Below are 27,610 nucleotides of genomic sequence, written 5' to 3'. Positions count from 1 at the left end.
AAATTCAAGGACAGAGTGGGGAGGGGGGGCTTTGCTGGGCACTTGAAGGGAGGGAGGGGCCACCACAGATAACAGGCCCTGGGGGCACCCCCGAAGCTCTGCTGGGGTGACTTTTCTTCCGGCTGACCTCAATGCAATGGCATCCTTCCTCAACCCTTTCAGTAAATCAGGATTTGTCACCCTTGGCCACTTTTAAGACTTGTGGACTTCAACTCCCAGAATTCCCCAGGCAGCCATAGAGGATAACTTTCTTAATAGATGGAGGGTATGCAGTAAGCGTCATATATCTTTGATTTCAGCAAAGTGGGGAAACAAAGAGCTGGCTGGGGAATTCTGGGAGTTGAAGTCCACCCGTCTTAAATCAGGGGTCTCCAACCTTGGCAACTTTAAAGACCTGTGGACTTCAACTCCCAGAATTCCCCGGCCAGCCATAGAGGATAACTTTCTTAATAGATGGAGGGTATGCAGTAAGCGTAATATATCTTTGATTTCAGCAAAGTGGGGAAACAAAGAGCTGGCTGGGGAATTCTGGGAGTTGAAGTCCACCTGTCTTAAAAGTTGGCGAGTTAAATGTTGCATTCGCACATTCAAGAGGAAAAAAGCTTGCCACCAAAGCCCCTTTCCTCCTGGCTAGGTTAGAAGTCAGGCAGCCGCGAGTTCTAGTCCTGCCATAAGCACAAAAAAGACTTTGGGCCGCTCACCAGGAGACGGTGAGTTCTAGTCTCGCATTAGGCATGAAAGGCGGCTGGGTGACTTTGAGCCAAGGACAGGGTGATGGTGAGTTCGAGTCCTGTCTTAGGCATGAAAGGCGGCTGGGTGACATTGGGCCAAGTGCCTCTCTGTCTTTCAGCTGAACCCACCTCACAGGATTGTTGTTGGGGGGGGGGGAAATAGGAGGAAGAAGGAGCACTGGGTGCCTTGCCACCTTGAAGTATTTATAAAAATAATAAAGCTGGAATATCAATCAATAATCTGTCTGTCTGTCTGTTTGTCTATCATCTCTCTCTCTCTCTCTCTCTTTCTCTGTCTCTCTCTCTCTCTCTCTCTCTCTCTCTAATCTCTCTGTCTGTGTGTATATATATATATATATATATATATACACACACATCTATATCTATCTATCTTTAATCTCTCTCTCTCTGTGTCTCTATCTCTATATCTGTCTGTATCTCTCTCTCTCCATCCATCCATCCATCCATCCATCCATCCATCCATCCATCCCTAAGTCTCTATTTCTAATCTCTCTCTTTCTCCATCCATCCATCTCTATTTCTCTCTCTCTCTCTTTAATCTCTCTCTCTCTCCATCCATCCATCTCTATTTCATTCTCTCTAACCTCTCTCCATCCATCCACCTCTATTTCTCTCTCTCTCTCTCTCTAATTTCTCTCTCCATCCATCCATCCATCCATCTCTATTTCTCTCTCTCTCTAACCTCTCTCCCCATCCATCCATCCATCCATCCATCCATCCATCCATCCCTATCTCTCTCTCTCTAATCTCTCTCTTTCTCCATCCATCCATCTCTATTTCTCTCTCTCTCTCTCTCTAATCTCTCTCTCTCTCCATCCATCCACCCATCCCTCTCTCATCTCTTATCTCTCTCTTTCTCCATCCATCCATCTCTATTTCTCTCTCTCTCTCTAATCTCTCTCTCCATCCATCCATCCATCCATCCATCCATCCATCCATCTCTATTTCATTCTCTCTAACCTCTCTCTCCATCCTTCCATCCTTCCATCCATCCCTGTCTCTCTAATCTCTCTTTCTCCAGCCATCTCTCTTTCTCTCTCTCTCTCTCTCCATCCATCCATCCATCCCTGCCTCTGTCTGTCTCTGTCTCTCTCTCTTTCTCAACCAGGTCAATTTTAGGAATGCAGCCCCCAGGGCGAAAAAGGCTGCCGGATCCAGACCCCCCCCCTCCTCCCAGGAGACCCCCGCAAGAAACCTCGCTGGGAAAGTGGGGGGGGGGGGAAGGAGGGGTCGCAGGTCGGCCGGACTGAAGAGGCGCCCGGATTTGCATATGGATGAAGGGGGCGGGGCCCGAGGGAGAGATTAAAACGGCGGCGGCTTCGCCCGGCGTCCTCTTTGCCTTCGGAGCATCTCGGCTCGCTCACCTTGCTCCGGCGGCGGCAGCGGTTCGACTCCAGGCAGCAGCTCACCTGTTTTTGTTTTTTTTTGTTTGTTTTTTGCCTCGGGTGGGGGGAGGCTTCTTCTTTTTTCTTCTTTTTTTTTTGTGTCTGCCATGGCCGTCGAGAAGGAGAAGAAGACCTGCGGGCAGGTGATGCACGAATGGAAGGAATTCATCTGGAACCCCCGGACCCACCAATTTATGGGGCGAACCGGCAGCAGCTGGGGTGAGGCTCGCGGCGGCTGGGGGTGGGTGGGATGGGGGGGGTTTGGCTTTCAGGAAGACCCAGAGCTGCCTTTCTCCCCCCCTCCCCCATTTAACCCCCCCCCCTCCCCATCTCCAGGCGTCTGCTCTCTAGCTGGGGGAGAGGGGAGGGGGCTCAGCTGTAGGTTGGGGGAGGTGTGGGGTCGCCTCTTTGCCAAGAAAAGAGGCGGATTGGGGAAAAGGGGGGTGGGGGGGTCTAGGAGTTTTTTTTTTTCCCTTGAGGGAGGGGTCTTCAAGAGCTTGACTAAGGATGGGAAGGCTCCGTTTAATGGCCGTGGAGGAAGGAGGGGGGGGGGTCTCTGAAAGGACGCTTCCTTTTCCAGGGGTCTCCAATGGGGAAGATTCCCTCCCCCCGTTTTGTCTCTCAAAGCATTTCGACCGGGGTATGTGTGTGTGGGGGGGGAGCGTGGAGAGGGACCCTCCACCCCCTCCCCAAGCTTCCTCCGAAGCCGAAAGATGGGGAAGGGTCTCGTGCATTCCCACCCCCACCCACCACACTCACCTCACCCCCATCCCACCTGTCTTGGTCTCGTTTTTTTACCTGCGGGTTTGGGGAAAAAAAAAAAACGGAGGTAGGAAAAAAAATGGGTGGGGGGGGAAAGAGAGAGAGAGAGAGAGAAGCCAAAGCTTGGGAATGTGACCTTTGCGACGACTTGATGACTTTGGGGGAGGGGGGTGTCAGCGAGGGAGGGGGGGATGGAAGGCTTCAAAGGGGCCGCCTATCTCTTCTCTTAGATAAAAAAAAAAAAAAACCCTCTCCCGAGCGCTTCTTCTCCGCGATTGCGACAAAAACAGCCTCGTAAATCGCGCTCCAGGGTACAGGGCTTTTAAATGGGGAGGGGGCTTCTATTTTAAACCTTTGAGATGTGGGGGGAGGGGGGCAAACTGCAGGGAAAAAAAAAAACACACGAAAGAAGAAGAAAGGAGAAAAGCCAGGCGGTGAATGCGGAACGAATTCTCCCCCCTACACTTCCCCAAATTTGGGGCGGGGGGGCTTCTTCTGTCTGTGTTTTGTGCCGGAGAGGGGGATTTTAAAAACGAGTGGGGGGGGGGGTGGGCTGTTTCAGCCGAGATTTGGCTATGTTGGTTTTTTTTTTTAAAGGGAGGGGGGTCCCTGAAAAGGATGGGAGAAATATTGAGACGGGAAGATTTTTTTTGGAGCGGCTTCCAGAGATTTGAGGAGGGGGGCTTCCCGGTTCAAAGGGAGCGGCATTCCCACGGTCAGGGGATATTGGGGAGGGGGTGGCCCAAAGGAGGAAGCGGGGGGGCTGTGTTTTGTTTTTTTTTGGGGTAGGGGGGAAAGAACATCTTCCTTTCTCTCGCTCTCACCCCCCTCCCCACCTTCCCAGAGGCCTATGGAGAGAGAGAGAGAGAGAGAGAGAGAAAATAGGTCATGGATTTCCTTCTGCTAAAAGGGTGGGTGGGCTTGGCTGCCCGGGAAGGGGGGGGCTCCCCCATGGCTGCCCAATCTGTCCAGCAGTTCCTTCCCAGCGCTGGAGGGGAGAAGAGGGGAGGTAGGGGCTTCGAGGTGCTTTCTTCTTCTCTGGAGTCTCCCCTAGACATCTTCCCCGATGCCCCCCTTGCCTCTCTCTCTGAATGTAGGGATTTTTTTCAGTCTGAAAAAGACTGCAGTTGGCACAAGCTGGCATCTGGGTTGCCATCTCTAATTTTAAGGGGGGGGTGGGAAAAGAAAGAGAGACGCCTCCCTCCCTTATTCCCGAAATATCCCTTCGGTGCAAAACTGCCAATCCATGCATTTCCCCCCCCCACCCTGTTCCCTTCTCTCAAATATTTTTCATTTTTGCCCCTGTCTCCTGTCTCTTCCCCCCCACCCCGGACCACCCCGGACCCCTGTAAAAGCAGGGGAGCCCGGGTGGAGTCTCCGGGAGCCCAAATTAAAAAAATAAAAATTAAATTAAAAATTAAAATATAACGCTGGAAGCTTCTGTGAGATTAGTAGCTCCTTGGAAAAGAGGGAGGGAGGGAGGGAGGGAGGGAAGGAAGGAAGGAAGGAAGGAAGGAAGGAAGGAAGGAAGGAAGGAAGGAAGGAAGGAAGGAAGGGGGCCTTGATCCCGGCAATAAATTTGGCATTATAATGGGATGGATTGGCTGCTCCCCAGAACAATTGCAGCTGGGCTTGTAGAAAAGGAGGGGTGGGTGAGTGAGATTGAAAGAAATGTGGGGAGGGGGTTTTGAGGGGGGGGAAGAGCAGGATTTCCGGACAGGGAGCAGTTCTCCTGTATGTGGCTTGGAGATTCTTTTAACGAATAGGCCTCTAAAAATGTCTCTTGATCAGTCTCTGCATTTTTTTTCTTTCTTTCCTTCCTTCTTTTTCTCTTTCTTTCTGCCTCACCCCTTCCTTCCTTCCTTCCTTCCTTCCTTCCTTCCTTCCTTCCTTCCTTCCTTCTTTCTGTCTCTTCTTCCTTTCTTTTTCACTTCTTTCTCTTCCTTACTTTTTCTCTTTCTCTTTCTGTCTCTCCTTCCTTCCTTTCCATTTTCTCTTTCTTTCTGCCTCACCCCTTCCTTCCCTCTTTCTTTTCCTTCCTTCTTTCTTTCTGCCTCTTCTTCCTTCCTTCTCCCACTTCTTCCTTTCTCTCTCTCTCTCTTTCTGCCTCACCCCTTCCTTCCCTCTTTCTTTTCCTTCCTTTTTTCTTTCTGCCTCCTTCCTTCTCTCACTTCTTTCTTTCTCTCTCTTTCTGCCTCTCCTTCCTTCCTTTCCATTTTCTCTTTTTCTGCCTCGCCCCTTTCCTTCCCTCTTTCTCTTTTCCTTTTTTTCCTTCTGCCTCTTCTTCCTTCTTTCCTTCTTGCTCTCTTTTCCTTCCTTTTTCTTTCTGCCTCCTTCCTTCCTTCTCCCACTTCTTTCTTTCTTTCTCTCTCTCTCTTTTTGCCTCTCCTTCCTTCCTTTCCATTTTCTCTTTCTTTCTGCCTTACCCCTTCCTTCCCTCTTTCTCTTCCTTCCTTTTTTTCCTTCTGCCTCTTCTTCCTTCCTTCCTTCCTTCCTTTCTTCTCTCTTTTCCTTCTTTTTTCTTTCTGCCTCCTTCCTTCCCTCTTTCTCTTCCTTCCTTTTTTCCTTCTGCTTCCTTTCTTCCTTCCTTCCTTCTCCACCAATCTGACCTCCTTTCTCTCCCCCCCCCCCAATTTCCTCCCCCTCCCTCTCCTTCCAACTCGATAAAGCCAGTTCTTCCTTTGCAAAGATTCTTGCAGTCTTCTTTGACAAGGACTAAAAAAAAAAAAAAAATACTGCATTATTCTTAGATTTTCCTACCCTTGGAAGGAAAGAGGGAGGGAGGGAGGCTGTCGGTCTCACAGCTGAGCATTTCCAATCCCCTTGAAAACCAGGGTCTGCCTCTCTCAAGATCCCCCCTCCTCTCCCTATGCCATCCCACCCACCCACCCAAATTATCTCTGGCTGGGTGTTTGCTTTGCAGAGAGTCGAAGGGAAGGCCAGGATTCGCCAGTAAAACCTGAACTGGGAACTTTTGTGGTGGGGATGCGGCCGATGTTTTTAAAAGGGTTGGGTGTTCCACTTGACCTTTGACCCCAGGTGGCTCTGGCGGGTGGCTCTGGGTGAGGGTCCTCACGTGGGCATTATCGGTGGTTCGGTGGGGTTATTTTTATGCTCGCCTCCTCCTGCGCTGCCCAGCCCTTGCAAAGTGGGGCAGCTGGCAAGCATCATGGATAAAAGATGCCGAATGATATTTGAATGTAGATTGGCCACAAATATCGCAAATCAAAGATACTTCTATTTGCCAAAAATAGGATAGGATAGGATAGGATAGGATAGGATAGGATAGGATAGGATGGGATGGGATGGGATGGGATGGGATGGGATGGGATGGGATGGGATGGGATAGGATAGGATAGGATAGGATAGGATAGGATAGGATAGGATAGGATAACAGATTTGGGAGGGACCTTGGAGGTCTTCTAGTCCACTCCCTGCCCAGGCAGGAAACCCTACACCACTTCAGATTTGCAGATAAACTCATATCTGCAGTAAATATCACAAATAAAAAGATACCAATTAATATTTGCAACAAATGAACTTATATTGACCACAAAAATCGCAAATCAAAGACTCTTCTATTTGCCAAAAATATTGCAGATAAACTTAGATCTGCAACAAATATTACAAATAAAACATGCCGATTAATATCTTCAATAAATATGGCCAATCATATTGGCCATGAATCTTGCAAATCAAAGATACTTCTATTTGCCAAAAATATTGCAGATAAACTCATCTGCAGTAAATATATACAAATAAAAAGATTCCAATTAATATTTGCAACAAATACTGCAAATGAACTTATATTGACCACAAATATCGCAAATCAAAGACTCTTCTATTTGCCAAAAATATTGCAGATAAACTTAGATCTGCAACAAATATTACAAATAAAACATGCCGATTAATATTTTCAATAAATATGGCCAATCATGTTGGCCATAAATCTTGCAAATCAAAGATACTTCTATTTGCCAAAAATATTGCAGCTAAACTCATATCTGCAGTAAATATTACAAATAAAAAGACTCCAATTAATATTTGCAATAAATATTGCAAATTAATTTACGTTGGCCATGAATATTGCAAATCAAAGATACTTCTATTTGCCAAAAAATATTGTAGATAAACTCATATCTGCAGTAAATATCACAAATAAAAGATACCAATTTACATTTGCAATAAATACTGCAAATGAACTTATATTGGCCATAAAACTTGCAAATCAACGACTCTTCTATTTGCCAAAAATATTGCAGATAAATTTATACCTGCAGTAAATATTACAAATAAAAAGATACCGATTTATATTTGCAATAAATATGGCCAATCACGTTGGCCATAAATATTGCAAGTTAAAGGTACTTCTATTTGCCAAAAAATATTGCAGATTAACTTACATCTGCAATGCACAGTATAAATAAAAGATACCAAGACAATATATAAGACTCCAAGCTGTCTCGTTTTGAGAAAAGACAATTTATCCAAAGGCAGCCAGTTCTTGGTTTGGGGTTGGGCGAAGCTGAATCCTAGCTCTTTTTTTGGGGGGGAGCCCCATTTTTGAAAGGGGGGGGAACAGGATGAGCAAAAGACCCTTTTCCCATCTCTCCAGGTAGTGCAGAAAGCTACTACCTGGAGTGATGGGGAAGGGAGGAAGAATAGAGAGGAAGAAAATAGGTTTGTTACTCTCTTGGCAATATCGGGGAGTGTGTATGTGGGGGGAGAGAAATTCTGTTTCCTGTGCTTCTGCAGAGAAAGACGGGGAGTTCGTGCAGGCTGGAAAGGGGCGGGGGGGGGGGGAAGCTGGTGCAGTGTTGGCCCATTTTTCTGCAGCTGGCAGAGCGACCTGCAAAGAGGAGGAGGAAGAGGAGGAGAGGAGGAGGAGGACTGGACCGAGGATGTGGGAGAATCTTTGAATAGAAGGGGAGCTATTATTTATTTAGTTATTTATTCGACGTCTCTGGCCATCCATCCAAACTAGGCAGCATAGGAAAATTAAAATGCAAGGGATAAGACGACGCCAGAATAACCGAGTCGGGAAGGGACCTTAGAGATCTTCTAGTCCAACCCCCTGCTCAAGCCAGAGACCCCACACCATTTTCAGCCAAAACGGTTGTCCGATCTCTTCTTAAAAGCTTCCAGTGATAGAGCATCCATAACTTCTGGGAGCAAGCCGTTCCACTAACAGGAGAACAGAGTTGAGAGGGACCTTGGAGGTCATCTAGCTCAACCCCCCCGCTGAAACAGGAAGCCCTACACCATTTCAGTGAAACGGTGGTCCAATCTCTCTCTTTTTTTTAAAAAAAAACCTCCATTTTTTGCATGGCATCCTGGCTCGTTTTTGGGTCGAGGGATCTGGGGAAGGAGAGAGAGAGAAGAAAAGGGGGGCCTGGGATGTTGAAAAGGAAGGAAGTATCTGCCCCCCCACCCCCAAAATTTGGCTCAGCCACATGGCCTTTGCAAGACCAAGCCTTATGGGCTTCGGATGCACGTCTAACGTTTTCCTTTAAAAGGGTCTTTTCCTCCAGCTTGTAGGGAACTCTCGGCTAAAGTTGCACTTTTATTTTAGTTTCTTAAAAGAGCGAACACCTTGACGGAAAGGTGGGTCAGTGGATTGGCTATTATTTAACCCCAGGAGGTTAAAGGTCGCCGGAAAGAGCCGCCCGAGATTATCCCAGGTTTATTCGGTGTTCTGAGATTAGTGTGGATTATGGCGAGAGGTGACACAACTGAAATACATCACCGATGTCTCATCGCTTTTGCAAGACCTATCAAAACTCTGGAATGGGCGGTTTAGCTGTTTGGTTGTCCCAGATTCCTTTTCTGATTGTGCAATTTGGGCTTTATATATATATATATATATTTAAAAAAAGCCTGGGTTAGGGAGCTCGGCAAGGCACGGATTCTTTCGGAGGGTGGAGCTGGGGCCAGGTTGCGTCCTCTTAGCCTCAATCTTCCCTTCTGTAAAATGGGAATCCTGTCCTGTCCTAGTTATGGGGATCGGATTAGAGGGAAAGGTTTTCTCTTCTGACCCAGATTCGGAATCCATTCTGCATATGAGACAATTCCATTTCTCTTCTCCTTCGGGTGGGGGGGGGGGCTGGGGGGTTTGCAAGCGAGGTGGAAAGGGTAGAAGCTTGGAGGTCATAAGCAAACAGGAAAGGGAAGGGAAGGAAAGGAGGGGAAGGAGAAGGGGAGGAAAGGAGAGGAGAAAAAGGGAAGGGAAGGAAGATAAAAAGAGGGAAGGAAAGGAAAGGAAAGGAGGGGAAGGAGAAGGGGAGGAAAGGAAAAGAGAAAAAGAGAAGGGAAGGGAAGGGAGATAAAAGAGGGAAGGAAGGAAAGGAAAGGGAAGGAGAAAAAGGGAAGGGAAGGAAGATAAAAAGAGGGAAGGAAAGGAAAGGGAAGGAAAGGAGGGGAAGGAGAAGGGGAGGAAAGGAAAGGAGAAAAAGAGAAGGGAAGGAAGATAAAAAGAGGGAAGGAAAGGAAAGGAGGGGAAGGAGAAGGGGAGGAAAGGAAAAGAGAAAAAGAGAAGGGAAGGGAAGGGAGATAAAAGAGGGAAGGAAGGAAAGGAAAGGGAAGGAGAAAAGGAAGGGAAGGAAGATAAAAAGAGGGAAGGAAAGGAAAGGGAAGGAAAGGAGGGGAAGGAGAAGGGGAGGAAAGGAAAGGAGAAAAAGAGAAGGGAAGGGAAGGAAGATAAAAGAGGGAAGGGAAAGGAAGGAAAGGAAAGGGAAGGAGAAAAAGGGAAGGGAAGGAAGATAAAAAGAGGGAAGGAAAGGGAAGGGAAAGAAAGAAAGAAAGAAAGAAAGAAAGAAAGAAAGAAAACGAACGAAAGAAAGAAAGTCACTTATCTGAAATGTTATAGAAAGAAGCAAGAAGCAAGGGAAGGAAAAGAAGGAAGAAGGAAAGAAAGAGAAAGGAAAGAAAGGAAAAAAGAAAAAGAAAAAAGAAAAGGGAAGGAAGAAGGAAAGAGAAAGAAAGAAAGAAAAAGTCAGTAACTTATCTGAAATGTTATAGAAAGAAGTAAGGAAAGGAAGGAAGGAAAGAAGGAAGAAGGAAAGAAAGGAAAGGAAAAACAGACAGAAAAGAGAAAAAGGAAGAAAAGAAAGAAGGGAAGGAAGAAGAAAAGAAAAAGAAGGTAGGAAAGAAAGAAAGAATGAAAACTTGTTTTTAGCAAAGAAAGATATAAAACTGAAAGATATGCAACCCCTAAGTCAGATTGTAGGTTTCAGGGAATTTATGAGGCATATATATATTTAAAAAAATAGAAGCCGTCAGACAATCCGTTAAATGCTCAAATGAACCTTTTCCAAACCTTGATGGCTTGTTTTAAAGAGTATTTTGTGTGTGTGTGTGTGTGTGTGTGTGTGTGTGTGTGTGTGCCCTTCTCCATTTTAAACCTCTTCTGGGCCTGGAGATGGATGGGGCTGATTTAAATGGAGTTGCTTTTAAAATTCTGCTCTGACTTAACCTACATTTTCCAAAAGGCTTCAAGCTTTTCTTTTTTTCTTTTTTCTTTCCACGATTCATTTATTTATTTATTTTTGCAGGTCAGAGTTTGATTAAAATTTAAATAAAGGCCTGGACAAATTGCCTTTTATTCTGTTGGGTTAGCAGAAGGGGAAAAAAACGGCATTTAGGAAGCAAGGATATATATATATATATATGAATTTTAAAGCCAAATGCAAAATATAAGTGATTTTTGCCCCATTTTACGACCTTCCTTGACAACGTTGTTAAGCGAATCACGGCAGCTGATTGTTGTTCGTGAACTTCCTGACCAGATTCACTTAACAACTATGTGACTAACTTAACAACGGTGGCAAAAAAAAGTCGTAAAATGGGGCAAAACTCTTCTCTGAGCGAATGTTTCGCATAGCAACCTAAGTGTTTGGGCTCAATTGCAGCCGTAACCCGAGGACTGCCCGTCTCACGACTTAGGGAGGAGAATGAAGGGATCCTTACTCTTTGGAGCAACTAGTGAGAATCAGGACTTTGGGATGTGGTGATGGACAGATTCCCTTTGGGTAGCTAGTCCTCGACTTACAACGCTTACTTCATGATCGTTCAGAGTTTACAATGGCACCGGAAAAAGTGACGGAGGGCCATTCTCCACACTTACGACCGTTGAAGCATCCCCAATGGGATCAAAACTCAGTCGCTGGGTAACTGACTCGTATTTATGACGGTCTCAGCATCCCGGGGAGGAAACGAGATCCTCCTTTTGCAACCTTCGGACGAGCGACGTCATTAAGGGAAGCCGGATTCACTCAGCGGTTCGCTTAACCCTCTTTCTGCCTCTGATTTCTCTCTTTTTCTCTCTTTCTCTTTTTTTTGCTCTGCCTCTCTTCTTTCTTTTTCTTTCTTTCTTCTTTCTTTCTTTCTCTCTCTTTCCTTCTCTCTTTCTCTTTTTCTTTCCTTCTTTTTTCTTCTCTTGCTTTCTCTTCCTTCTTTCCTTCCTTCCGTCTCTTGCTTTCTTTCTTCTTCTCTTTCTTTCTGCCTTTGACTTCTCTCTTTCTCTCTTTGTTTCTCTCTCTTTCTCTTTTTCTCGCTCTGCCTCTCTTCTTTCTCTTTCTTTTTCTTTCTTTCTTCTTTCTTTCCTTCTCTCTTTCTCTTTTTTTTCCTTCTTCTTTCTTTCTTCTTTCTTCTTCTTGCTTTCTCTTCCTTCCTTCCAGCCTTCCCTTGCTTTCTTTCTCCTGCTCACTTTCTTTCTGCCTCTGATTTCTCTCTTTTTCTCTCTTTCTCTTTCTCTTGCTCTGCCTCCTTTCTTTCTTTCCTTCTTTCCTTCTTTTTTCTTTCTTTTTTCTTCTCTCGCTTTCTCTCGCTTTCTTTCTCCCAGTCACCTCTTTCTCCTTCTCACTTCCTTCCTTCCTCTGATTACTCTCTTTCTCTCTCTTTGTTTCTCTCTCTTTCTTTTTCTCGCTCTGCCTCTATTCCTTCCTTCCTTCCTTCCTTCCTTTCTTTCTTTCTTTCTTTCTTTCTTTCTTTCTTTCTTTCTTTCTTTCTTTCTTTCTTTCTTCCCCCTTGCTTTCTCTTACATTCTTTCTTCTGCCTGTCACCAGTTTCTCTTTCTCTCTCTTCCCCCCCCCTCCTTGCAGTGCCAGGTCCCTCAAATCAGCTTTCTCGGGGGGGGGGGGCTTTCCACTTGCTCTTTTTAATTTCCTACCCCCCCCCCACCCGAAGGAGAGGCTGCCGCCGCCGATGGGCGCTCTTCCCACCCGCCAAAGACCTTGGGTTAAGCTGGAGGTGGTGACGCCTGGGGAAACTCTCAGATTTCCTCATCTGCCATCATCTAATTAAATTGGCACAGTGCCCTGGGGTTGGGCAAGGGCACACCAGAGGGTGCCTGGGAGGCCTGGCAGAGGCAGGTAGAGAAGGACCGGGGGGGGGGTTGTCTCTGAAAGGTTGGGCATCCTTGGGGGAGGGGCCTCATCTCTGGAAATTAAACCCACCGAGAAATCCAAGGGGCAGATTTGATAAGGGAAGAATCGATCTTGCTCTACAGGGGACCAGTTTTTGTCAAACTTTTGTAACCTTGGAAAATGATGGGTGGGCTTCCACTCTCAGAATTCCCCAGCCAGCAAGAGAGAGAAAGAGAGAGAGAGAGAGAGAGAGAAAGAAAGAAGAAAAGAAAATAAGAAAAGAAAAGAAAATTCTTGGAGTTGAAGTCATCCATCTTCAAGTTGGAAAGAAAGAAAAGGAAAGAAAGAAAGAAAGAAAAAGAGGGGAGGGAGGAAAGGAAAGAAGGAAGAAAAAGAAAGAAGGAAAGGAAGGAAGGAATGAAAGAAAAGACATAGGAAAGAAAAAGAAAGAAAGAAAGAAACAGAAGGAAAGGAAGGAAGGAAGGAAGGAAAGAATGGAAGGAAGGAAGGAGGGAAAGAAAGAAAGAAAGAAAGAAAGAAAGAAAGAAAGAAAGAAAGAAAGAAAAAGGGGAGGGAGGAAAGGAAAGGAAAGAAGGAAGAAAAAGAAGGAAAGGAAGAAGGGAAGAGAGGAAGGAAAAGGAAGAAGGAAGAAAAAGAAGGAAAGGAAAGGAAGAAGGGAAGGAAGGAAGGAATGAAAGAAATGCAGAGAGAAAGGAAAGAAGGAAGGAAGGGAAGAAAGAAAGAAAGAAAGAAAGAAAGAAAGAAAGAAAGAAAAAGGGGAGGGAGGAAAGGAAAGGAAAGAAGGAAGAAAAAGAAGGAAAGGAAGAAGGGAAGAGAGGAAGGAAAAGGAAGAAGGAAAGGAAGGAAGGAATGAAAGAAAAGACAAAGGAAAGAGAAAAGAAGGAAAGACTAATGGTGGATTTTGGAAATTACACAGATTAATTTGGAATTAAGACCTGAGATTTTCCTATTGGGGGCAAAACCTTTGAATGTTAAATCAGATATATGGTTCTTGTTGATTCACATTATCACTGCAGCAAGATTAGCGTATGCGCAGGAGTGGAAAAATCAATACTTACCGATAGATTTGAAAATAATATATAAAATTAATGAGTGTGCGGAATCAGATAGATTAACTAGATTGATCAATGGTAAAAAAGATTCAGAATTTTATAACAGTTGGAAAGTATGGTACGATTGGGTCCAGAAAAGGTGGGATAGAATAGATATATGATGATGTATAGATATGATGGCAAATATGTATGTATAAAGGAATGACTTTATATTTATGGACAATGTAATCACATTATACCATGGTGGCAGGATTGTATATTTCATTGGTGTATTGGTGTATAGAATATATTAATAAAAATTATAAAAAAGAAAAAGAAAAGAAGGAAAGAAAGAAACAAGGAAAGGAAAGAAGGAAGGAAGGAAAGAACGGAAGGAAGGAAAGGGAAGAGGGAAAGGAAGGAAGGAATGAAAGAAATGCAGAGAGAAAGGAAAGAAGGAAGAAAGGAAAGGGAAGAAAGAAAGAAAAGAACGAAAAAGAGGGGAAGGAGGGGAGGGAGGAAAGGAAAGAAGGAAGGAAAAGAAAGAAGGAAAGGAAGAAAGGAAGGAAAAGAAAGAAGGAAAGGAAGGAAGGAATGAAAGAAAAGACAGGAAAGAAAAAAGGAAAGAAAGAAATGGAAGGAAGGAAGGAAAGCACAGAAGGAAGGAAAGGAAGGAAGGAATGAAAGAAATGCGGAGAGAAAGAAAGAAAGATGAAGGAAAAGAAAGAAAGAAAGGAAGGAAGGAAGGAACGAAAAAGAGGGGAAGGAGGGGAGGGAGGAAAGGAAAGAAGGAAGAAAAAGAAAGAAGGAAAGGAAGAAAGGAAGGAAAAGGAAAAAGAAAAGGAAGGAAGGAATGAAAGAAAAGACAGGAAAGAAAAAAGGAAAGAAAGAAACAGAAGGAAGGAAGGAAGGAAGGAAAGCACAGAAGGAAGGAAAGGGAAGAAGGAAAGGAAGGAAGGAAGGAAGGAATGAAAGAAATGCAGAGAGAAAGGAAAGAAGGAAGAAAGGAAAGGGAAGAAAGAAAGAAAGAAAAGAACGAAAAAGAGGGGAAGGAGGGGAGGGAGGAAAGGAAAGAAGGAAGAAAAAGAAAGAAGGAAAGGAAGGAAGGAATGAAAAGGAAGAAGGAAAGGAAGGAAGGAATTATTATTTTTTTGATTATTATTATTTTATGAAATTTGTATGCCGCCCTATCTCCAAGGACTCAGGGTGGCTCACAACAACAGTCGACCAAGAATGAAAGAAAAGACCGGAAAGAGAAAAGGAAAGAAAGAAACAGAAGGAAAGAAGGAAGGAAGGAAGGGAAGGGAAGGGAAGAAGGGAAGGAAGGAAGGAAGGAAGGAAATGCAGAGAGAAAGGAAAGAAAGACAAAGGAAGGAAAGGAAAAGAAAGAAAGAAAGAAAGAAAGAAAGAAAGAAAGAAAGAAAGAAAGAAAGAAAAGAAGTTGAAGTCCATCCATCTTCCAGCTGCCAAGGTGGAGAAAAACTGCCGTGTGGCTATTTCAGTGCTTAAATCTGTGCAAATAACAAGAAGAACAACATGGAGGAGGAGGAGGAGGAGGAGGGGTCCTTCAACCCGTCACTCACCTGGCCTCCTGTCCCCCCCCCTCATTTCTCCCCCCCCCCAGCCCTTATCTTGCTGTTCTACTTGGTCTTCTACGGCTTCCTGACGGCCCTCTTCACCCTCACCATGTGGGTCTTGCTCCAGACCGTGGACCCCTTCATCCCCAAATATCAGGACCGCCTCTCCGTCCCAGGTGAGTCGCATAATTCTCCTTCCCTCAGCCCAGGTAGGGGAGACAAATGGGCCCCTTTCCCGTCAACTCCCTTCCGCTCTAGCCCAGGCATTCCGGGAACCCCCTGGTTAAATGTTTGGCACTCCGTAAGAGATTTGGGGGGGGGGTGTCTGGAGCCCCAGAGGTAACCTTAGAGGCTGGGGCTTATGGGTTATGTGTTGAGGAAGGAGCTCTGCGATGGGCAGCAGAGATGGGACCTCCTCGGAGATGTCTCAGGGTTGGACTAGAAGATCTCCAGGGTCCCCTCCAGCCCGGTGAACCTTTTGGGGGTGGGGGGGGCACCAGGTTGGGGAACGTGGCCTTCCAAGCTCTGAATCATGATTGGATTCTGGTTTGCAAGCAAGGGACTGGGCGGCGAGGAACAGGCCAGCCTATCCATTTCGTTAAGAAATAAATGCCAAATAATAACTTAAATAAGTTAAATAAAATAAATATGATTCATTTAATGTATTAATTAAATTTAAATTTTGTGAATTAAATTAATAATTTATTAATTAAATTTAAATTTTGTGAATTAAATTAATAATTTATTGATTTAATTTATTTTTTAGTTATCTGAACTTTTATATTGTATGTTATTTATAATTTTCGGCTGTTCACTGCCCTGAGTCCCTTCAGGGGAGAAGGGCGGGATATAAATTCAATAAATAAATAAATAATAAATAAATAATAAATAAAAATAATGCCATGTCGGAAATATAATTATGGGATGGAAGGGGATTGGGCCTGGAGAGGGAGCCTCAACTAAGGTTGCTTTATATTTTATTATTTTCAATTATTTTCGATTTCCTTTTCTTGTTTTTCATTTCATTTCATTTTGTATTTTATGTTATATTCCATCTTATATTTAATGTTTTTTTAAAAAAATTTAGACGCCACGTATTTTTATCCTTTAGCGTATATACTCTATTCAATCTTTTACCTTTTATTTTACACGTCGTCTTCTCTTTTTCTATTTTATTTTCTCTTTTATTCCTTTTGATTTGACTTTAACCTTTTTTTTTTTGCATTCTCTTTTGATCTTTCGGGCGATTTATTTCATTTTTTAAAAAAACGTTACCTTACATCTTGCGTTTTATCTTCTTTTTTTTCCCTCCCATTCATTTCTTATTATATTTCTTATTATATTTTATATTATATTTTTAACCTTTTTAGTTTGAATTATTTTATTTTATTTTATTTTTTTGAATCTCGTTTCATGTTAGAATTATTATTTTTTTTTCTCCTCCTTTCAATGCCAGGCGTGATGATCCGTCCCAAGACAGAAGCTCTGGAAATCGTCTACAACTTAAGCAAAACCGAATCTTGGGATGATTACGCAAAAATGCTCAATAGTTTTTTGGAAGGTGAGTGAGGGAAGAGAGCCAAGTTCACCTCCCAAAGGAGAATAACAGAATAAGAGAGCTGAAAGGGACCTCGGAGGTCATCTAGTCCAGCCCCCTTCCCAAGCAGGAAACCTCATACCATCCCAGAAAAAGTGGCTGTCCAGTCTCTTCTTAAAAACCTCCAGTGATGAAGCAGCCACAACTTCTGGTGGCAAGGAGTTCCACTGGTTAATTGTCCTCACTGTTAGGAAGTTTCTCTTTAATTCCAGGTTGCTTCTCTCCTTGGTTAGTTTCCATCCGTTGCTTCTTGTCCTGCCCTTCAGGGGCTTTGGAGAATAGAGGGACCCCCTCCTCTTTTTTGGGGTAGCCCCTCATGTTGGAAGACTGCTGTCGTGTCACATGGCCAGGATTTGTGTGCCTATGTGGAAGGGAAAGGAATGGGAAAAAGAGGAGAGGGAGGAAAGTAGAGGAGAGGGAGAAGAAGAGAAGGAAGGAAGAGGGGAAAAGGGGAAAAAGCGGGGAAGGAAGGAAGGGAGGAAGGAAGAAAAAGGAGGGAAGGAGAGAAGAGGGTGAGCAAGTGAAGGGAAGAAGGAAGAAAAGGAAGGAATGAAGGAAGAAAAAGGGAAGGAGAGAAGAAGGGAAGAAGGAAGGAGAAAAAGGAGGAAGGAGAGAAGAGGGTGAGCAAGTGAAGGGAGGGAGGAAATAAGGAAGGAAGGAAGGAAGGAAGGAGAGAAGAGGGGGAGCAAGGGAAGGGAGGATGGAAGGAAGGAAGGAAAGTGAAAAAGGGAAGGAGAGAAGAGGGGGAACAAGGGAAGGAAGGAAGGAAAGTGAAAAAGGGAAGGAGAGAAGAGGGGGAGCAAGTGAAGGGAGGAAAGAAAGTGAAAAAGGGAAGAAGAGAAGAGGGGGAGCAAGTGAAGGGAGGAAGGAAGGAAGGAAAGTGAAAAAGGGAAGGAGAAAATAGGGGGAACAAGTGAAGGAAGGAAGGAAGGAAAGTGAAAAAGGGAAGAAGAGAAGAGGGAGAGCAAATGAAGGGAGGACGGAAGGAAGGAAGGAGAAAAAGAGAAGGAAAGAAGAGGGGGAGCAAGTGAAAGGAGGGGGAGGAAGGAAGAAAGGAAAAACTGCTTTCGGGAAAGGAAAACTTTTATAAGTCCACCGAACTGTAGCGACTCCGGGCAGTTCCCAAAGCCGAATCTCCATAAAACCACCAAGAACAGTCCCAAATAAACCAACATTCGACCAGTAACAGTTTGCTGAAACCGTGGTTTGTGGCTGGGCGAGTGTCCCTATCCTCACCCAACCCAAACCCACCCGTAGCCCCTTCCCCGTAGGGCTGGTTGACCCTTTGAGGTGGACCTCTCCCAGGAGCCAGCCGGATCTGATCGTCTTCTCCACCCAATTTCCACTCCTGCCTCCCTCCCTCTCGGTCTCTCTCTCTGTCCTCCAGCCTACAACGACTCTCGGCAAGCGGCCATGAACGAATTCTGCCAGCCCGGCCGTTACAACGAGCAACCGGACAACGGGGTGTTGAACTACCCCAAGAGAGCCTGCCAGTTCAACCGCACGATGTTGAGGGACTGTTCGGGACTGAACGACTCGACTTACGGCTACCAGGAAGGACGACCTTGTATCCTGGTCAAAATGAACCGGGTGGGTTGCTCGAGAATGGGGAGAGGGTCTCCCTAAGAAGGGAGTTAGGGGCTGTGTGCTCAGACGAAGAAGCAAATTGCGGGTTGGGGGCATTGCAAAGGGGCTTCTTAAAACGACGTGCTGCTTCCTGGCAATTCAGGTAGTCCTCGGTTTGCGACCAAAATCGAGCCACAAATTTGTGTCGCTAAGCCAGACATTTTGAGTTTCGTCCCGTTTTGCTACCGGTTCAAACCAGCTGAATACCAGCACTGCCCATGACCCCCCGGAGCTGCGACGGTCGTAAGTGTTTAAATTAGCCCTAAGTCACTTTTCTCAGCGACATAACTTGGAACAGTCGCTAAACAAACTTTCGTAACCTGAGGACGACCTGTTAACGTCTTTTCTTCTAGCAAAGAAGAAAAGGGGTGAGAAAAATCATGTTCTGGACCGCCGAGAACCCAATGGAGGTCCTTCCTAAATCAATGTTTGTGGCCACTGGATGATGGGAGGACTTCAACTCCCATAATCCCCCATTAAGGAAGGGATTTACCAGAATTCAACCCGGATAGGACAAGAACAAATATCACTTTTTTAAAAAAATAAAAATAAAAAATGGATAACTTTTAGTAGATAGTGGGAATGCGGTCGACGTAATATAACTTGACTTCAGCAAAGTGGAGGGGAAGAAAAGGTAAATTAATAAGGTAAGGTGGATCAGTCAACGAGTTTATTGCCCTAAACAACTTTCTTCCTTGTCTTTGTAGATCATCAACTTCTACGCGGGTGCCAACCAGCCCATGAACGTCTCCTGCACGGCCAAGGTAAAGAGACCCCCCCTCCCCCCTCCCCGCTCCCCCTCCCCACTTTCTCCGTCTTCTTCTCCATCTCTTGTTGGTTTGTTCTTTGGTGTTCACGCATTTTGTCTACTCACTCTGCGCACCTCTCCTGATCTGTCGGGAAAAACCGATATTCTCTGCTGACAGAGACCGAAGTCCGCGTGGGAGGTAAGGGTTACGCGCTCCAGGATAAGATGGCCGCTTTGGGGCTTCTTCGCCCGCTGCGTACTTGGCCTAGTTGCTTTTTAGGACGATAACGATAGGATTGTGCCTTCTCTTCAAGAGGCAGCCATGGAGCAAAGTGCCTTGTCTCCAAGAAAGGAGAACGCTGCACTGATGACGTTCCCTAGTTGGGTCATGAGATGTCTGCAAGAAAATAACCCAGCTCAGAGAGCACCGACGACCCCACAATCATTGTACTCCTCCTCCTCCTCCTGTTTCTCCTCCTCCTCCTCCCCTGTGCCTCCCCCTCCTTTCTCCTCCTTCTCTTTCTCCTCCTCTTCCCCTCCCCTCCTCCTCCTTTTTCTCTTCCTTCACTTTCTCCTCCTCCTCTTTTTCCTCCCCTCCTCCTCCTCCTCCTCCCCCTGTGCCTTCTCCTCCTTTCTCCTCCTTCACCCTCTCTTTCTCCTCCTCCTCCCCTGTGCCTCCCCCTCCTTTCTCCTCCTTCTCTTTCTCCTCCTCTTCCCCTCCCCCTCCTCCTTTTTCCTTTCCTTCACTTTCTCCTCCTCCTCTTTTTCCTCCCCTCCTCCTTCTCCTCCTCCTCCCACTGTGTCTCCCCCTCCTTTCTCCTCTTTCTCCTCCTCTTTCTCTTCCTCCTCTTTCTCCTCTTTCTTTTTCTCTTCTTCCACTTTTCTCCTCCTCTTCCTCCTCTCCTGCTCCCCTCCTCCTTCTTTCTAGCACTGATGATGTTACCTAGTTGGGTCATAAAACGTCTGCAAGAAAATAACCCAGCTCAAAGAGCACCAAGGACCCCGCAGTCCTCTTCTTCCTCCCCCTCCTCCCTCCTGTTTCTCCTCTTCCTCCTCCTCCTCTTTTTCCTCCTCCTCCCCCTGTGCCTCCCCCTCCTTTCTCCTCCTTCTCTTTCTCCTTCTCCTCTTTCCCCTCCTCCTTTTTCTCTTTCCCCACTTTCTCCTCCTCCTCTTTTTCCTCCCTTCCTCCCCTCCTCCTCCTTCTCCTCCTCCTCCCCCTGTGCCTCCCCTTCCTTTCTCTTCCTTCTCCTTCTCTTTTTCCTCCTCTCCTCCCCCTTCTTTTTCTCTTCTTTCACTTTCTCCTCTTTCTCCTACTCTTCCTCCTCTTTTTCCTCCCCTCCTCCTCCTCCTCCAGTCCTCCTTCTCTTTCTCCTCTCCTCCTCCTCCTTCTTTTTCTCTCCTTCCACTTTCTCCTCTTTCTCCTACTCTTCCTCCTCTTTTTCCTCCCCTCCTCCTCCTCCTCCTCCAGTCCTCCTTCTCTTTCTCCTCTCCTCCTCCTCCTTCTTTTTCTCTTCTTTCACTTTCTCCTCTTTCTCCTCCTCCTCCTTCTTTTTCTCTTCTTTCACTTTCTCCTCTTTCTCCTTCTCCTCCTCCTTCTTTTTCTCTTCTTTCACTTTCTCCTCTTTCTCCTCCTCCTTTTTCTCTTCTTTCACTTTCTTCTCCTCCTCCTCCTCTTTCTCCTCCTCCTTCTTTTTCTCTTCTTTCACTTTCTCCTCTTTCTCCTTCTCCTCCTCCTTCTTTTTCTCTTCTTTCACTTTCTCCTCTTTCTCCTCCTCCTCCTTCTTTTTCTCTTCTTTCAGTTTCTTCTCCTCCTCCTCCTCTTTCTCCTCCTCCTTTTTCTCTTCTTTCACTTTCTCCTCTTTCTCCTCCTCCTTCTTTTTCTCTTCTTTCACTTTCTCCTCTTTCTCCTCCTCCTCCTCCTTCTCTTTCTCCTCTCCTCCTCCTCCTTTCTAGCACTGATGATGTTATCTAATTGGATCATGAAATGTCTGTAAGAAAAGAAACAAGCTCAGAGAGCACCAAGAACCCCACAGTTCTCCTCCTCCTGCTCCTCCTCCTCTTCCTCCTCCTCCTCCTCCCTTCTGGCACTGATGATGTTACCTAGTTGGGTCACAAAACGTCTGGAAAAAAAAAACAACAACAGCCAAGCTCAAGAGAGCACCGAGGACCTCCTGACATCCAGTCTCTCTCCTAGTTCTTTGCTCTGTTACAATCTTTGCCCCCCCCTTTCTTCTTCTCCCTCGCACCCCAAAACCTGTTTCTATTTGCTTCCTGCCGAGCCCGTTTTCTCGCAAGCATCTTTTTTGGGGGGAGACTGAGTCAGTCTTGAGAGTCGCGTTTTTAAATCCATGGTGCTCCTTCCAGCTCTGAATATTTCAGGAACTTATGTAGGTGCTAGGAAATAGGCCTGCCTTCTTAACTAGGTTTAAACAAACCTGGATAAGGAGGAGGGGGAGGAAATCCCTCTGCCGAAAGACCCCTTCGGAGGCTGGGAAAATCCTTGAATCGTTTAATCCCTAAATGATTTGTGGGGTACCTAACCTGCGAAAATGCTTATTCTTGTTTGAAAAGGAAAAAAAAAAAATTCTATCAATTCTCCTGCTTAGTACAGAGAGTCCTCGACTTACGACCCCAGTGGAACCCAACAGTCCTGACGCTAAGCGAGGCAGCGGTCAAGGGAGTTTTCGCCCCCTTTGGCGACCTTCCTTGTTGCCGTCGTGAAGCGAACCCCGGCCGTCGTTAAATTAGACACACTGTCGTTAAGCGAATTGGGGTTTCTCCGTTGACTTTGCCAAAGGGTATCGAGGGACTCCCCCCCACCCAGAATGCCATGACCGTCATAAGTATGAGTCACTGGCCGAGCGTCCGCATTTTGCAGGGATGCTGCAACGGTCGTAAGGGTGAAACAATGGTCATAAGTCCCTTTTTTTAGTGCCATTATAACTTCGGTCACTAAACGAATGGTTATAAATCGAGGACTACCTGTCTTCTAACAGGCACCTGGAGAAACTGAGGCTTTAGTCTCTTAATTCAGGTGCCTCTTTTAACTTTTTCCCGATGCCCGTTCTGTTTTTCCCCCCATATCTCACCCTTTTTAATGATTAAAAATAATTTACATGCAGTCCTCACCTTACGGCAGTTCACTTAGTGACCGAAGTGACGACGGCATTGAAAAAAGTGACTTATGACCATTTTCCCCACACTTACGACTGTTGCAGCCTCCCCGTGGTCGGCTGCTCGGCAACCGACTCCTAGTTACGACGGTCGCAGTGTCCCCGGGTCGTGCGATCCCCTTTTACGACCTCCTGACAACGGGGAAGCCAGATTCGCTTCACCCCCCCCCCCACGCTCCTCGCTGAACGACCGCAGGTTTTTACTTAACAACGGCAGCCAGAAAGGTCATGAAACGGGGCGAAACTTACTCAACCGATCCCTCGCTCAGACGCAGGAGAAATTTTTGCGGTCATAAACCAAGGACTTACCTGGATTCCGGCGTCTGTTCGTTGCAGGAAAATCAAACTCCTGATTCCGAGGACTTTGGAAAAACTGGGGCTTGATACCTTCGCCCCCCCAAAAAGAAACGGTGTAAGGTTTCCTGCTTGGGCAGGGGGTCAGACTAGATGACCTACAAGGTCCCTTCCAACTCTGTTAATCTGAATCTGAATTTTAATCTGAATCGGAAATTAGGGGTGAAACCTGCCCAAACTTTTCTCTTTGGCTGCCTTCTGAAGTGGACCCACCAGCTTTCCGTGCCTGCTTCCTTGAAGTGGGGGGGGGCACAGGAATTCTGCTTGCCATCTGACCCCCACCCCCGTCCCCCGGCCACGAATTTCCCACGCCCGCATGAGCCACACCTCCCACCCCCCAAAAACTTAGAATCTCCATCTTCGGCTAAACTTTTGCAAAAAGTTTTTCCCCGTACCCCACACCCCAAACTCTGCCGGGGAGCTCCATACATCTGACCCTTACTCATTTCTCTTTCTTTATTAACCCGTTCATTTGTTTTACTAACTCCTTCATCCGTCCGTCCGTCATTGCTCTCGTTCGTCCCTTCCGCCTCTGCGTTTGCATGTTCGCGTCGCGTCTGTCGTTCCTTCCTTCGCCGTTTTCCCACCGCCAGAAGAAGGAAATCCACCCGGAAGACGAAACCGTTGTAAGAGTCCGGGAGGGAGGGAGGGAGAGGGCAGGGGGCTTCATTTTGGAGAATCTAAGGAGAGGGGTGGGGATAATCTAAAAGACGCAAGCCACCAAGAAGGGGAGAAGTTGCTAAACTACGATCAATCGTGGCTTGTTTGAGTTACGCGGAAGCACTACGCATTTAAATAAAAATAATTGAAGATGCACGGGGTTGATTTCGGGAGGGGGCAAAACTCAGGATTTCGTTTAACATCCCCCCCCCCACTTTTTTGCCTTCCCAGAAAGAGGACGACACGCAGAAGATGGGCGAGCTGGCCATGTTCCCCGCGGACGGGAACATCGATCTCATGTACTTCCCGTATTACGGGAAGAAAGTTCAAGTGAGTATTGATTTTTCTTTCTTTTTTTTTTTTTTTGCATTTACCCAGCGAAGTGCATGCTGGGAAATTCCCTGGTTTTGGTCCACGGGATGCTGCGCGCAGCGGTGTTGTATTGGCAAGGTTAATTTTGCCATCCTCTTTTTTATTTTATTTATTTATTTTGCTGCCACTGCGGATTTAAAAAAAAAAACCCTCCAGAATTTCAACTCCCAGAATCCCCCAGCCAGCAGACCAGTTAATTGTCATGCCATCTAGTTCATATTTATTTTTATTTTAAAAGTAGTTTTTATTGAATATAAATATTAAAAAAGACCTACGTAACATATACACAACAACCATTTATACAACATATACACAAAAAGAGTAATAATTTCTTCTTAAGCATTTTTTCAGAGTGACGTTCTACAATTCTACTTATGATATATTCCTTCACCTCTCCTTAATCTAATAACATTTTTTATTATATATATATATATTTAAATTGGTAATATTTCCCCTATATTTTTTGTATATTTCTGATTTTTAACCAATTATACCAATTATTCCATATTTTATAATAGTCTGATTCTTCTCTTTCTTGTAATTCTTTGGTTAACCTATCCATTTCAGCACATTCTAAAATTTTCCCTAGTACTTCTGTTTCACTTGGTATACCATCTAGTTCATATTTAACTAGTTAGTTAACATATTTGAGTCAGTTGTCGTGGGTTATTTTTTTTTTTTCCACTTTGCTGAATTCAAGGTATATTACATCGACTGCATTCCCACCGTCTACTAAGAAAGTTACGGTACCCTATCAAAAAAAAAAAAAAAATCGAGGCAGGTAGTCTAACTACATTCGTTCCTATTTTAAATTCGAATCCCTTATTTTAAATCCGGTATGTTGGGGATGTGAGGTCAGATCAAGGTTTGACGTAGCGTTTTTCAATCTGGGCAGCTTGAAGACGGACGGATTTTAATTCCCAGAATTCCCCCGCGAACAGACCAGTTTTCCCATTTAATTGTCATGCCATCTAGCCCGCGTTTAACTCGTTTAGTGATGGGTTAATAATGGGTTATTTCTCACGTTTGCTGAAGCCAAGGAATATTACGTCTACCGCATTCCCACCGTCTATTTTAAAAAAAAATAATAATTCAATTTTGGGGAGAATTCTGGGAGTTGAAGTCCATGGATCTTTAACATTGTCAAGATTGAGAAACTGATTTGCAGAGTTCCTTGAGTTCAATCCACATATCACTTAAACAGGGACAATCTGGGGGTATTGAAAGAGGTGGGACAAAATTTCATCCAAAGAAAACAAATCATAATCCCTTAACTCCTTACGTATAAATGTGCAAGTGAAGCATTTTTAAAGATTAAAGATCTGCTCTAGCGTGAGATCCTGTACCATCAGACAGATGGTTGCCCAATCTCTTCTTAAAAACCTCCAGTGATAAGAGGTTTTTCTATCTAGTTTCTATCTAGTCTGGTGGCAAGCTGTTCCACAGGACTCGCTTTTAGGAAGTTTCTCCTTAATTCGAGGTTGCTTCTCTCCTTGGTTAGTTTCCATCCGTTGCTTCTTGTCCTGCCTTCAGGGGCTTTGGAGAATAGGGGGACCCCTTCCTCTCCTTTGGGGCAGCCCCTCATATTAGAAGACTGCTATCTTGTCACATGGCCAGGATTTGTGTGCCTATGTGGAAGGGAAAGGAATGGGAAAAAGAGGAGAAGGAGGAAAGTAGAGGAGAGGGAGAAGAAGAAAAGGGAAAAAAGAGGGGAAGGATGGAAGGAAGAAGAAAAAAGGAGGGAAGGAGAGAAGAAGGGGAGCAAGTGAAGGGAGGAAAGGAAGAAAAAGAAGGAAAGAAGGAAAAGAGGGAAGGAGAGAAGAAGGGGAGCAAGTGTAGGGAGGGAAAAGGAAGAAAAGGAAGGAGGGAGGGAGGGAGGAGAAAAAGGAGGGAAGGAAAGAAGGGGAAGCAAGTGAAGGGAGGGAAGGAAGGAAGAAAAGGGAGGAAGGGAGGAGAAAAAGGAGAGAAAGAGAGAATAGAGGGAGCAAGTGAAGGGAGGGAGGGAGGAGAAAAAGGAGGGAAGGAGAGAAGGGGGAGCAAGTGAAGGAAGGGAAGGAAGAAAAGGGAGGGAGGAGAAAAAGGGAAGGAGAGAAGAGAGGGAGCAAGTGAAGGAAGGAAGAAAAGGGAGGAAGTGAGGAGAAAAAGGGAAGGAGAGAAGAGAGGGAGCAAGTGAAGGAACGGAAGGGAGGAAGAAAAGGGAGGAAGGGAGGAGAAAAAGGATTGAAAAAGGAGAGAAGGGGGAGCAAGTGAAGGGAGGGAAGGAGGGAGGGAGGAAGGAAGGAAGAAGAAAAGGGAAGGAGAGAAGGAGAGAAGAGAGGGAGCAAGTGAAGGAAGGGAAGGAAGAAGGAAGGAAGGAGAAAAAGGAGGGAAGGAGAGAAGAGAGGGAGCAAGTGAAGGGAGGGAAGGAGGAAGGAAGGACAGAGAAAAAGGAGGGAAGGAGAGAAGGGGGAGCAAGTGAAGGAAGGGAAGGAAGAAAAGGGAGGGAGGAGAAAAAGGGAAGGAGAGAAGAGAGGGAGCAAGTGAAGGAAGGAAGAAAAGGGAGGAAGTGAGGAGAAAAAGGGAAGGAGAGAAGAGAGGGAGCAAGTGAAGGAACGGAAGGGAGGAAGAAAAGGGAGGAAGGGAGGAGAAAAAGGATTGAAAAAGGAGAGAAGGGGGAGCAAGTGAAGGGAGGGAAGGAGGGAGGGAGGAAGGAAGGAAGAAGAAAAGGGAAGGAGAGAAGGAGAGAAGAGAGGGAGCAAGTGAAGGAAGGGAAGGAAGAAGGAAGGAAGGAGAAAAAGGAGGGAAGGAGAGAAGAGAGGGAGCAAGTGAAGGGAGGGAAGGAGGAAGGAAGGACAGAGAAAAAGGAGGGAAGGAGAGAAGAGGGAGCAAGTGAAGGGAGGGAAGGAGGGAGGGAGGAAGGAAGGAAGAAGAAAAGGGAAGGAGAAAAGGAGAGAAGAGAGGGAGCAAGTGAAGGAAGGGAAGGAGGAAGGAAGGAAGGAGAAAAAGGAGGGAAGGAGAGAAGAGAGGGAGCAAGTGAAGGGAGGGAAGGAGGAAGGAAGGAAGGAGAAAAAGGAGGGAAGGAGAGATATTAGAACCCTGCTCTCACATCTCCCCCCCTCATGTACTTTGAGACTTCTGATACATAAGGAAAAAAAACAACCTGTGACGTTTGTCCATTTGTGGGATCTTCGGATGGTTGAATATTTTTTTTTCTTTTAAAATTTCTTTTTCTTGTTTCTTTTAAATCCCCCCCCGCCCCCCATTTCAGGTCAACTACACCCAGCCCGTGGTAGCCATCAAATTCCTCAACCTGACCTTCAACCACGACCACAACGTGGAGTGTAAGATCAACGCCGTCAATATCGCCACCGACAACGAACGAGACAAGTTCGCCGGCCGCGTGACTTTCAAAATCCGGGTCAACAAAGACTGAAGCTGACAAACCCACCCACCCCCCAAAATCCCATCCCACCCCCCACCCCATCCCACCTCTTCCTCCTCCATCTCCTGGACCCTCCAAAGCAGATCCTTCCCCGGTGGCTCTTTGCAATCCCTACACAGAGCTTACAACGAGGACTGAGTCCAAAGCGGAGGAAAATTGGAGGAGGAGGCGGGGAGGGGGCGGAAGGAAGATGGATGGATTTTGGGGAGGAGGGGGTCCCCTTTGGCCGCTGCTGCTCACCTCTGTCTCTCACTAACCTTTGCCGTTAGACAATCCCGCCTCTCTCGTTGACCCAAGAATGAAGGGGTTTTTTTGCTCCCACCTTATCTTCTCATAGCTCCCCGCACCCCGCACCCCAAAACCTGGCGATGATCGATTCTAACATCTTGCAAGGGGAAGCTCAGTGCTTTTGGCCTCTCTCTTGCAGCCCTCCCTTGTCTTCCCTTGGAGATGTTTCCTAATATAATAATAAAATGTATATAGATATTTTTTTATATATATATAAAAGTATATATTAAAAATTTAAGGTACCACGGAATCGAGATATTTTCCTGCTATAATATGCATGGATCGGGGAGGAGGGGGTGAAAGAGGATAGCCAGGTTAAAGAGTTGGCGGTCACCCCCCCCCAAAGCGTGTGGCCATCGTGACAGGGAAGGCAAGTGGGGGTCAATGGGGACGATGGCCCCATTGATTTCAGGAGGGTTACACTTCCTGCCCAGTTTAGGCAGTAGCCCCGATGCTTCTCAGCCTTGAAGATGGGTGGACT

The 27,610-nt window shown here is 45.7% G+C and overlaps 1 protein-coding gene across 1 annotated transcript; it reads left to right on the top strand.

Moving 5' to 3' along the window:
* Window positions 1–2,207: 2,207 nt before the first annotated feature.
* Window positions 2,208–26,985, top strand: ATP1B2 (ATPase Na+/K+ transporting subunit beta 2). The gene is made up of 7 exons (XM_070953989.1): window positions 2,208–2,356; window positions 14,938–15,066; window positions 16,347–16,451; window positions 17,875–18,077; window positions 18,821–18,877; window positions 23,280–23,378; window positions 26,668–26,985. The coding sequence occupies exons 1-7, from the start codon at window positions 2,245–2,247 to the stop codon at window positions 26,830–26,832; spliced, it is 870 nt and encodes a 289-aa protein (XP_070810090.1). The 5' UTR covers window positions 2,208–2,244; the 3' UTR covers window positions 26,833–26,985.
* The last annotated feature ends 625 nt before the right edge of the window (window positions 26,986–27,610 follow it).

This window comes from Pituophis catenifer, unplaced genomic scaffold (assembly GCF_029215685.1).
Source record: "Pituophis catenifer annectens isolate HBS135680 unplaced genomic scaffold, rPitCat1.0.hap2 SCAF_15, whole genome shotgun sequence".
NCBI classification, from domain to species: domain Eukaryota; kingdom Metazoa; phylum Chordata; class Lepidosauria; order Squamata; family Colubridae; genus Pituophis; species Pituophis catenifer.
The sequence above is the reverse complement of the archived record's forward strand: the minus strand, read 5'-3'. Positions and strand labels throughout refer to the sequence as shown.

Excerpts from the sequence above, each read along its gene's own strand:
- ATP1B2 (XM_070953989.1), top strand. The coding sequence starts at position 2,245 with ATGGCCGTCGAGAAGGAGAAGAAGACCTGCGGGCAGGTGATGCACGAA. Across the intron at positions 18,878-23,279 it reads ACGTCTCCTGCACGGCCAAG|AAAGAGGACGACACGCAGAA; the intron begins GTAAAGAGACCC and ends TTGCCTTCCCAG. Across the intron at positions 23,379-26,667 it reads ATTACGGGAAGAAAGTTCAA|GTCAACTACACCCAGCCCGT; the intron begins GTGAGTATTGAT and ends CCCCCATTTCAG.